The sequence below is a fragment of the Nematolebias whitei genome, chromosome 12 (genome assembly GCF_014905685.2).
Source record: "Nematolebias whitei isolate Nwh7 chromosome 12, NemWhi1, whole genome shotgun sequence".
Lineage (NCBI taxonomy): Eukaryota > Metazoa > Chordata > Actinopteri > Cyprinodontiformes > Rivulidae > Nematolebias > Nematolebias whitei.
The window spans coordinates 42,016,232-42,028,840 of NC_056509.1; the positions used below are offsets into that span (position 1 = coordinate 42,016,232).

At 40.2% G+C, this 12,609-nt stretch overlaps 1 protein-coding gene across 1 annotated transcript in view; it reads left to right on the forward strand.

The window, feature by feature from the left end:
• The first annotated feature begins 3,851 nt into the window (after positions 1-3,851).
• The window catches only part of fmn1 (formin 1), a 37,111-nt gene continuing 28,353 nt past the window's right edge, over positions 3,852-12,609 (forward strand). The window contains exons 1-2 of the mRNA XM_037685187.1: positions 3,852-4,578; positions 8,476-8,598. Coding sequence (XP_037541115.1) covers positions 3,852-4,578; positions 8,476-8,598 — 850 coding nt within the window. The remainder of the gene's footprint in view (positions 4,579-8,475; positions 8,599-12,609) is intronic.

Sequence of the window (12,609 nt, forward strand, 5' to 3'; positions counted from 1 at the left end):
AAGCAGATTAAGCAAAACAAAACAGTCAGATAAGTCAAACTTTATTCAACTCATTCACAATAACTCTCAACACTGTTCAGATGTACCACATAAAATCGGTTCGAGCTCAGTTAAGTACAACCAGGATTAATACCCAAGACTCACTGTCAATTTTTGAGAAAATAAAGGATTTTAAGTGTTTTATAGTCTGAAAAATACGGTAATGTGAATATCGTATTATAGCAGGAATGAAATGATTGCAACTGGATTTGAATCTGGATCATTGATCAGGATCTTTTTTTTTTTATAAGACACCGAGATGTCGTTTGCTGTGAATTAGGGCTGTAGAAATAAAGTGAATTAATTGTTTGCTGCCTAATTTCATCTCGTCTTCCATGAAGACATTCATATTAGACTTCTCTACCCTTAATGATTTACTGATTTCTAAAGTTAAAAAATGTGTTCATTTAAATATGTACTGTGTTGATTCTATTAGTTGTTTTAATAAGGATTTATAGACAATTAAAATCACAGTCCATATTTTATAAATAGTGCTTGAAAATGAAAAATATTTCATCGTGATTTTAAAAGTTGCTCAGAAAGAAATACATTTGGCTTGAACTGAAACATACCTGAGCTCTATCAAGTCCATGTGTCAGGTGACGAAGAGGGAAAACTTCTTGTGTCTATATGTGGCTGACATCTAGAGGCCATCTGCAGAAACAGAGCACACAACTTTATGATGCACGACCCTCATTACTTTTCAGTTGTGCTCTGTCAAATTGAATTTTCAATAATGCTCTCAGCCAGCAGGACTTTGGTCTTACGTGCAGTTTAATCTTCCACTGCACAGAAAAATTATTGTGCTTAAAGGTTTATTTTTTTTTACGTTTTATGATTCCAGTTTTAAATCATGTGCGCTGTCACAACCTTGTGTGTGCAAGAAGATTGAATCGTTCATTAAAAACAAAATGCATTCCTTCTCATCACACTGGTTTTAAATAATCCCTCACATGTGGCTCGTGTTTTTCAAGGCTGAACGAGTCTAAATAAAAAAAAATTTTTATGGCAGTTAATCTTTAACTATGTTATTTGTTTGATTTGTCCTAAAATACCGAGGTGGAGCAGGAAAGTTCATTGAATGCAGAAGTTTCAGCATGAGACAAATTTACTATTGGACAAAATAATTCATTTTTTATAAAGACAAAACGTGATTTATGTGAAGGGGTTCTGAAAATGAGCAGCCATGATAAAAGCATATAAGTGCTCTTTTGAAGTTGTAAGAAACGTCGTTCGTTGAAGAAACAAGTTATCTGTTAGCAAATTATTTCATGAACCACTGGACAGATTTAAATGACTCTTTCAGAAAGTAATCATCCAATGTACTTCTAAAACTCTTTAACGTTTGGACTCCACCCATTTAAAGATGGCCTTTTCAGCTTATTGAACTTATCAAACACAAAACTGAATATTAATCAGTCATTTTTATTGATATTGAGCTGAAATTTGGTGTGGTTGTAGCTGAGAGTTGTATACAACACATACTCAGAGCACTATCACAGTTTGTAAAATCTCACGAGATTGAGCTCAACATTATTTACGAGGTTTATTCAAAATGATGACTCCATCATGTCAAACTGGTTCGACTGACTGTCGACGAGGAAGAGGGCCAGCAACGGAGGAGGGGGCGGTGCCAAAGACACCATCTTGGCACCAACATAACTGGTTTGTTCCACTTTGGAGTAAGCTGTTGGGGGAAGAATCAGTTTTGTGTTGTGTCTTTCCTTGGCTGATGAAACCTTTCGGATGGAAGGTAAAACGTTTCAGCACAACAAAAAAAGAAACTGTCCAGATGACCTGACTGAAAAATGTTGGATGGTTCTGATGTTTTTAATGTGGGGGATAAAAGACATGTCCTGATCAAAAGTAACACCAAGGTTTTTAACATTAGAACTGGAGGCCAGATTAACGCCATCTAGAGTTGGTGAAAGACTGAAAAAATTATTTCTAAATTGCTTAGGTCCAAAAACCAAAACCTCAATCTTGTCTGAGTTTAAAAGCAGAAAATTTAGGGTCATCCAGGTTTTTATGTCTATAAGACATGCTTGTAGTCTAAGTAGCTGATTGGATTCATTCAGTTTCATGGACAATTATAACTGTATATCATCAGCATAACAATGAAAATGTATCCCATGCTGTTTAATAACTTTACCTAATGGAAGCATATATAAAGAGTATTGGTTCAAGCACTAACCCCTGAGGAACTCCATGACTAACTTTGGTGTAAGGTTTAATTTGGTTTGAATTTAAACCTTTATTTTTAAAGGTGGTTACCAACATGCATTCATCAAGGAATTTCAGTTTGTTAATGTTATCAAGTTTAACAACATTTATTTTAAAGTGTCAGGTTACTGAGAGCACCTGATTTCACATATTTGAAGTGTTCACATTTGCTTTGCGTTAATAAATTGTAATCATGTCCCAGATTAAATCCTGCAATCATGCTTATATTTTGACTCCACCGTGTTTGTTCTGTTTACCAGTAAATTAATTTACTGCTATCGATCTTCTCTCTTTCACTTATCAGCAGTTTGTTCTTTCGGTCACACAAACAGACGTTTGTTTTATTTAGGCGCTGGTGGTCGGTGGTCAGATTTACTGTGTGCTGATGATCTAAACAGAGTCGAAGGATTTAGGAGCAGATGTGATTTACACAAGAGGGATTTACGCTTAAGATTAACTCACAAGCTGCGCACAATTTCTTAGCGGTAACAAATACTAACTGTGAGATTATTTTAGTAAATTCTGGATGATTGTGAAAATGTATCCTGAAAGATTTACTCCTACGGAGTCCACCCTGTGTGTATTCAGGCATCAACCGGAGTCCAGAAGATCAGACTAATTAGGCCAAACCCGCACCGTCTGCTGGTTTCTTTGCTTTTCTGGAGACTGCTCTGAGGATTAATGCCAGCTGACTGGAAACGTTGAAACTGAAGCAGGAGGTGTGTCTGAGCATCACTGCAGGTAAAATAAATGCTGATTCAAGGAGGGATGCTACAGTTCACCACAAGTAAGTGAACAGATTTTTTTTTTCAGTTTCTGATCAAATATTTACACTAAAATAAAGGCAGGAAGTCAAACTTTGAGCGCTTTAGCAGTTATTTTTTTGTGTTTATTGTTTTGCACTTATGCATTTAATTCTTAAAATACAGAAAATGGCTTGGCAGACGAGTAAAACTTGGGTCAGAGCATGAAGTTTGTCGCGCAGCAAATGTGTAATTAAATAGTCTTTAAGCATCAGTTAGTGTGAATCAAATGCAAAATGCATCACAAAAAGCACTTGTTCTTCTTTAAAGATAAAAAAAAAAAAAAAATGATTTGCATATTTGTCCTTTTTTTTCTGGGTCCACCCCCCACCCCCCTCTGAAGCATCGTTCTGCACCAACAAAGACCGACCTCTAAGGATTTGGTTAATCAGGCCGACAACTTCAGCCTTGAGGAAACCCTCGAAGCAAAAATAATTGTTTACATTCTGCCAGGATTTTCAGAGTATGGGAAATCAACACGGGACAAAAACAAACTGTTACAGGCAGAACTGGGATGCTTCAACAGTATCTCCAACACTCTTCATCCATTGGAGGAGGAGGAGAAGGGAACTGACAGCAGGGACTCAACAGGCACCTCTGAAGGAGAATGAACAGCTCAAACGCAACGGAACAAGTTCTTCCATCTTTGGAGAGGATCTTCTAGCAGAAAAAAGGATTTCATCTCCGATGTTCAAGCCAGTTTGTAGGACGACGCAAAATGATGCTTCTTCTGTAAGATCGCTCAGCAAGAAAAGTCATTACCCTTTCAGAAGGGATTCCTCTGCAATGGAGGACTCAGACCTTTCAGACTATGACAATGAGATGTTTTCCATCTTTAATGCTACGAGACAAAAACATGAAACTGTAGACGTGAAGTCTGCTCAGGAGGCTGCAGCGCAGAGAGTGAGGACCAAGATCCAGGAGGTGGAAGGGATCCTTCGTCGGATCAGTGTCACCAGCTCAGAACGGACGAGAGAAGACAGCGACGGCAGAGATGAAGTGACGCTGGCTTCAGCAAGAAGTTCGCAAAAGACTCTACAGAAAAAAATTCAACTCTCGTCCTGGGTGGAGTCCAGGAGTGTGATGGTTGACGCTCTGAGCCAGAGTCTGCCCCAGGTCGTGAAGATGGAGGAAGAAAAAGTTGAAGATGAGGGCCACATGAAACAAAAGCCCCTGAATCCGCACTACTTCACCTGTGCTGCTCCATCACCAAACTGTCTGTCAGGGAGGGCTGAGGTCCCCTCACCTCCCCTGTCTGAAGCCAGCAGCCAGGAAACTTTGTCCCCCATCCTGTCGTCTTCTCTCCCAGCCAGGCTGTCCGTCTGGACTCATCAGCAAAACACAGAAACTTCAGATGCTAACAGCATCGGGACCCACTCAGGGAAAGACTCGATGATTGCTTCAGAGACCGGAGGCTGTAAAAGTGTCACCAGAACCCCAGGAGGAGCAGAAAATGACGGGAGTGAAACACGGGAGCAGTTGAGGTGGTGGACAGATTATCTGCTGTCTTCAGGTAAAAATGTTCCGAACAATTTGAAACAAACTGCGAGCCTGTTGGTGGGTATTCTACGATATATGTTTCAAACATTACAGCGAGCGCAGCGGAGCAGCAAAGAAAAACACTCGAGCTTGTTTACCGTTTTCAGAAGCTTTTAAATGATTGACCTGTCTGGCTGCAGCACCTGCACTACATCCTCATCATCCTGAGTTTGCCTGCATTACCTGAAATTACTGTGGTTCTTTTATTTATTTATTACCTTTATTGAACCAGGAAAAACCCACTGAGATTAGTTACTACAGAGTCCTACAGGCCTGAAGGCAGAATAAACCTTCATGTTTTTGGTTCAAATGTTCCAAATGGGTTTAAAATAACTTTTTTTTTTAAATCACTTAGAACTGTTTCATTTATTCAACTGTGATGTAATTTCCAGAGCAGGTGGCTCCTTCTGTAAAACAAAAATAAAAACGGAGAGCTTATAATTTGCAGATCATTGAAGTCCCATGTTTGATGTTGTGTACAAACATGCAAAAGTTGAAATCCAAAATGATGTCGTTCACAGGATAGCATGTTTATTGCTCGCCACCTAAGATGAAAGGCGTTACCGTTTCTGTCCATGTCTGTGCTCTTATGCCTGTCCGTTAGCAAAATATTGAATGCACTACTGGTTGAATTTTAATGAAACTTTCAGAAAGTAATCAATAGCTGTGAATCTAAGTCATTAATATTTGGAGTCAGCCCAATTCTAGACGGCTGCCACTGCTAATCGACATTATCAAAACCACGCAAAACTAGCCTTAAATCAGTTTTACAGATATCATGTTAAGATCCGATATAGTTGCAGCTGAAAGTCATTGACAACACATCCTCTGAACATCAAAAAAAGGTTAAATCATGTCATGGACCACTTCCTTAAAGTGAGAAACGTTTTATCCACCATCCAGAGGACTTCCTCAGTCTATGGCCTGCCAACCAGATCTGCCCCACAGGTAGCCTTCATTGCTGTGTTTCAAGCCAACCTCCTGTTGGAATCTCAAAAGCAGGCTTTTAACACGTGCATAGAGCACACCCATACAAAACAATCAATCATCATGTACAACAATCGTATGTTTTAGGCCAGATGGTCAACTTGCTACTCACAGAAACAGCCTGAGGACAACCAAGGCCAAAACGGTTCAGAAAAAGGTTATAAACTCGATCATCCAGGTAGATAACAGCAAAAAAGGTTGGACAACAAAACAACAACAGAAAGGCAACAAAAAAGCCTACTTTTGAGTTTCCGGCAGGCGGTTGGCTTGAAACACAGCAGTGAAGGCTACCTATGGGACAGATCTGGTTGGCAGGACTGAGGAAGTCCTCTGGATGGGGGATGAAACGCTTCTCACGTAAAGGAACTGGTCCAGATGACACGATTTAACTTTTGTTATCTACCTGTATGATTGAGCTTACAACCCTTTTTCATCCCCTGAGCATATTAAAGTCGATGTGATCTTTTAAAGGATCGACCGAAACGGCTACAACGTCCTCATTTCTTATTCATTCAACCTTTATTTATGCAGGTTAGTCTCAATGAGCCTCGGGGACTCATTTACAAGAGAGACCTGAATTTGAACAAAGAGCGATGACAACAGTGGACAACAACAACAATAGACAATCATAAAGGATGTGCACAAATTTTATTTATTTATTTATTTAAACAAGTGAAGATAAAATGGTGATTAAAAGGAAAAGTAGCGAGAAAAAAAAAAGCTAGTCTAAACTCTGGCATTAAAGGGGTGCAGTCCTGCAAGGATCATGAGAGCTTTAATTTATTTATGTTTTAATTATATATGTTTTAGATGGCACGGTGACTCAGGAAGGTTGCCGGATCAAATCCCGGCTGGGGGGCCTTTCTGGGTGGAGTTCGCATGTTCTCTCCGTGCATGCGCGGGTTTTCTCCGGGTGCTCCGGTTTCCTCCCAGAAACCAAAGACATGCATGTTAGGCTGATTGATAACTCTAAATTGTTCTTAGGTGTGAGTGAGAGAGTGAATGGTTGTTTGTCTCTATGTGTCCCTGTGATGGACTGGAGACCTGTCCAGGGTGTCCCCCGCCTCTCGCACAGTGACTGCTGGACATGAGCACCAGTGACCCCCGCAACCCGAAAAGGAAGAAGCGGGTAAAGATGATGGATGGATGGGTTCACGATGTGACTGTCAATGAGCTGTTTCTTTATGTGCTTTAGTAATTCAGCATGAAATGGATTAAAGAGGCATACAGAGTTAAAACATCTTCAAAGGTCAGAGTAAAAACAACGTGACTTACTTTTAGCGGTTGAGTTCAGAGGAAGATCAGAGGAAAAACAGAAGCATGCTGACTTTGACCGTCAGATTTACACATCAATTCAAACGGCCCGATTGTTTGGTCTGTTCTGCTGCTGCAGACTCCACTCACCCTACATCTGCAGGATGTGTAGTAGTCTGAAAATAATCACCGTTTTCTGATTAAAGCATTCACTCAGTCATGAAGAATCACTGAGCCACTGATGTGGAAATCACTGCAGCCCAGGATCTGCACAGACCTCAAGTTACTGCAGGAATCAGAAAAACATTTGTTTCTGTCTTTGACAGGAACAGATTAGACTCTGGGAGTGAGGACGCAGTAGAAAAGAAAGGAGATTACTTTGGTTTAGGGGTAAATGTCAAGGCTGGGCATTAACTGGGTTGAAGACAAAAACAAAACAAAGTAAAGGTACAGAACAACAGGTCAGAAACACTAAACAAAAAAAACAAGAGATGACGCCATGAGCCATGACGTGTGCAGCCAAACTGAAACTATTTCAGGGTGAGAGGTTCAAGTTCACTGGGAGAAACTTGGAAAACCCTAATCCGCATCAAGAGGGAGCAGTTGCATCTAGAAAATCTGGTTTATATTTTATCAGATTGCCAATGTCGCATTTTCTTCTAGCATCACCTCCCAGATCCAGTTCTGTGCACAAGCCCCTGTCAGAAGCATGGTCTCGCAAGCTAGGCACCAAATATTGAGCGATTGCTCAGAACTTTGTGGACTTAATTATGTGGAAAATTGGGTGAACTACACTCCTCACATTTCTTGTTTTCAACTGCTCTGCTGAGGAGCCGCTAGGCAAGGTTGTTAGAAAATACGACCACCTTTAAAACTGTTCCATTAAAACATCAAAGTTCATGCTCAATAATCCAGATTTTAAAAATCCAACAAAGTTCAGCAGGTCATCTGGACGGTTTCTTTTTCTTTTCAACATGTTTTCCTTCATCCAAAGGACTTCATCAGTTCGAGCCACAAACAGTCTCAGAAGCAGCACACTCTCATAGTGAACCAACCAGATGGTTTCTAGGGCCGGCCCTCTCCCGTCGACTCTTCTGAGGCAGCCATGGCCAAAGTGGTTCAAAACACCAAAGTTCATGCTCAATAATCCAGGTAAAAAGAAGCCAACAAAGTTCAGTCAGGTCATCTGGATGGTTCTGGACCACTTTGGCTTTGGCTGCCTCAGAGGAGTCGACGGGGGAGAGGGCGGGCCCCAGAAACCATCTTATCACCAGCAAACTAGCTGGTCCACTATTGGAGTGCTGCTTGTGGGACTGAGTTTGTTTGAGGCTCCTCGGACTGACAAAGTCCTTTGGATGAAGGAAACTTCTAAAATAAATAAATAAATAAAACAGTCCAGATGACCTGACTGTACTATATTGGATGTTCTGGTAAAAATTACAAAATTATCAAATCTTATAAAAATAGTCAAATAACTCCTGAAAGGAAACTGCACACTTTTTGTGCACTGATGAGAGTACTAGACACAGGAGGCTAACTGTGGCCCTCACGACCCCACTCTGGATCAAGCAACAGAGAATGAACGAGTTAGATTTATAAATGTGGTGATTTGTGACCCTCGTTTCTCCAGATGAAGCTCTGCAGAGACAGGAGGAGACCTGGCAGCAGGAGGTGGAGGAGTCTCTGTCTCGATGCAGGTCTCTGTTTCATCCTTCCCGACCGAAACACATCGACTTCCTGCGCATCACTGCCGGTGATGATTACATCACAGACCCACCTCCAGCCTCGCCTCGCCTCCAACTGAGGGTAAGAGTAGATGACTTGACGACTCCAATCCACACAAAGGCGCTTTTATGATTAAAGGCCTGGCCCTTTTCACTGTGTCTGCATTTTTGAGCCAGTGTCATTAAAACATAAATTAGCTGCTGCATAATTTACCCCAAATTACCCAGAAACATGTCAAGTCTTCACTGAGCTCACAACTGACCTAAAACCTTCACTGATTATTAGGGGTGTAATGGTACGCTAAAATCACATTTCAGTTCAGTTCAGTTTCAAGGAGGGCTCGGTTCGGTTAATTTTCGGTACAAAAAAGGCCAAAATAAAGACTTACAAAATGTTGCCAAGTAAACAATACGTTTGTATAAAAATAAATAAAATGAACACATTTGGATGATATTTTAAATAAATGGCACTCTTTACAATAAACAAACTATACTAACAATAATAAAAATCTTAATAAATACAATAACAATCAGAACCAGAACAATAAGCAGCAACAGGCCATTTTTTAACTCACAACCTCTTCTTGGACCTGCTCCAGAAGGGACTTGCTACTTCCTGTACCTGGAAAAGTTCAGAGTTCAGTCATCACAGACTTCTCAGCTGGAGGTGATCTCTGGTGGATGATTTCCCTGAAGAGGAACTCAATGACATCCTCAGACTGCAAACAACACAAAGAGGTAAAAAAAAAAAAAAAACCCTGAGTTAATAAGATATTTTAAAATAAAAAAAGTTCATTCGATAATAATAATAATACTTCTTCTTGAACGGTCATCGGTGGTTGAATATTCTCTCGTTCATCATCATCATCATCAGAGCAGGGCCTTAATCTGGGCTCCAGGGCTTGTTGACAATATCAGTTTTAGCTTTTTCATAAAGTGCTGCTACAACTTTTTGGCTGAAGTGTTGAGGTGATGGGATGTCGTAGGCACCAGGGCTCAATAACTTTAAAGCCGGCGCATCAACAACAGAATACAGACGTAGGTTTAAAAACTCCTACAACTTGTGTCATTGCTTTGGACCGATCTGAATTACCTGATAAAGGTCGTTTAAATGCTGCTGTTATTGGTCTTTGCACCAGCTGCTTTTCTCGCTTGTAGAGGAGACGTTCACGTTCGGATGATGTCATTTCAAGTGCGTTAACAAGTTAGACGTGTTGCCTGCTGCAGATTCAATCTCCGTGAAACAACGTCGATACACAGCTTTGGATTTGCACTTGTCTTCTAACAGAAAGCTGTAATGTTCCCAAACAGGAGACCGCAGTGAGATGCTAGGCTGCTAATGTTAAGCATGTTGAGAGACTTTGCAACAATAAATAGGGTTGTGCTGAAACACGCTTAGGAACTTTAGTTCCGCGGCGCATAACCTCTCGTTAATAAAATTGAATGAGTTAAAAAAAAAAAACGAAACGATACACACGTGGACCGAACCGAACGTGCTATACTGAAACGGTTCAATACACCCACGTGTACCGTTACACCACTACTGAATATCTATCTTTTCTGGAAGCAATGCATTAGAATAGTTCAAAATACTAAACCTTAGACATGAACGATTAATAGTTCATTACTTAAAGCCCTAAGGTTTAGTGGAAAAAAAGATCATCTTCTGCTCCTCACTCCAGGATAATTTAAGGGACTAAGCACCATTTTGTAATCTGTGTCCAAACAGGAACCATCATCAAGTTACTGTTTGTATTGCTTCACAGAAAATATGATTCTGTGCAGATAAATCACAGATTATACACAATATTACTGTCTCATTGACTACATAAAATGTTACCTTGCTTACAAGGAATGAGCTCTAAATGCTAAATTCCAAAACTCAGGAAAATACACTTTTTTCCTCACCCGCTCTCGATCAAGACGGATGCTTTTTCTTTCCTCTCCTGCCTTCCTCCTGCATTTTTGCTCTCGGTCTTGTGTTTTGGAGCCTCTACGTACACATCTTCCTAATTGTAAATTACTGTCATAGATTTGGTCAGCTGGACTTTCAACGCAATTGATAACAAAAAATAATCATTCAACCAAGCGACAGGGTCCTGGAGAACCCTCACGCCCCGCTGAGACGCACGTGGCAGGGTACGTCATGGATGCCTTTCTGTGTTGTCTCAGGAGGATGCCGAAGATCACTGGATATATGATAGCAGGGTTTCTGCTTTTTGGCACCGTAGAATACTTTTGTTATCGGCTATTAAAGAAGACGGCGGCAGCAGCTTCGGCCATGGCAAAGCTTCCAACCTCATGTGAAGGATTAGTTCGTGCTTCGAGCTCTCAGACTTACGAGCTCAACCGTAAGATGGAAGCGATTTATGAAACTCATAGACTACTTGTGGCTTTGGAACTCGCCATCATGTTGGAATCGACCTTGGAGGAGGCTAATAAGCACACACCAGCGGAAAGCCCACAAATCTGGCCATTTTTGATATTGAAAGTACCAGCATAATTCAAGGCTGACGAGAAATAACAGTCTGCTGCACAAAAAAAACAGCTGTGGCTTATCTGAATCTGACTTTCCCATTCAGTCTAGAAGCAGGCCAACTTGTTAAATTTCTCCTGGGATGTGTGTAAACTAAGAAGGCTCTTCTCTATCCATCCCCTGCACAACCCCCCCACCCCCGTGAACTTTTATGAACGTTTATCAGAGGCTGACACTAACATCTTATCAGGACTATGGTGCTATCTGGAAGTGTTTCATGGACAAATTTCACCGTCACATGCATATGTAATATGTTGACAAATGTGCTTGCTGGTAGAGTTTTTTGATGTCTTAAATCATGTCCTGACAAGGACAAGGTGTGACGAGATCTTATTGTAATACCACTATCCTTTCCTCGTGGTCTTTCCCTAAAGAATAAGGGGTTGCACTCCTAGGAGCTGCAGCCACGTGCACTCCGTCCATCTTTCGGACAACTGTAACGGAATATAATCTCGCTGTACTTCAGTTCAGCGATAATAAAGCTTATTTTGATTATTTTAATCCGTTCAATTATAGCCTCGGAAATGCTGTTGCTTTTAGTTAAACATATGTTTTAATCCCACTTTATAGGATTGTCTGCATGAATTTTTGTTACATAAAATCCCATTTAAAGGCTAAAGTTAACATCCCTGAATGAAGGTAAAAGCACCTGGTTAGTGTCTTGTCATCTAAAGTGCAGATTCTTAAAATCTTTTTTTTTTTTTAAGTCCCTGATGCAGAGTAAATTGTTGTGGAAATGTAAACGGTGTAATAAAATACATCATTATCACTCGTGCGTCTCTGACCTGCTGGCTGTAATAACATGAGAGCAAACATGGGTGGAACCTGAAAAATAAGAATAACAAACAGAAATCGACGAAGCGTGAAGTCTACAATCTCATTCTGATAAAAAGGTTATATAAAGAATTTGGAAATGTTTTTATTATTATTTAATCGGAATGCTTTCATACATTTATTATCCTTGACCAAAACTGAAACATATCCTTTTGAATATTTGTGATCAATAACTTTCACGGTATTGCTTTCTTGTTTATTTGAACATTTTATGCAATTTAACTACTTCTGCTTACTTTGTGCTATTGAATCCGTTTAATCTTTGCTGCTCGTAGCTCCCAGATCGTGTTTACCTGGTCTTGTGCTAATTTTAGCTTTTATTTAGTGTTTTGTTCCTTTTAGCTGGTGCTCGGATATTTTAAGTTTCAACCGTTTAGTTTCAGCTTGTTCAGCAAATTCCAGCAATTATTCGGCTGGGATTTCATAGAAAATGCTAAAGCACTCATTTTTGGAGTGTTCATTGTACAATTTTTGTTTTTACCATCATGTTCATGAATAAAACCTGACATTTTTGTTTTTAACTTTTTATTCTAGACAATTTATTATATGCTTATTTCAATTAGAATACTTGCACTGACGGGATCTGCGGTGTAAGTGTTGAACCCAAGTGCAGGCGGAAAACAGGAGACTCCAAGGACTCCCAGGTTTGGGAGCACAATCCACACACAAA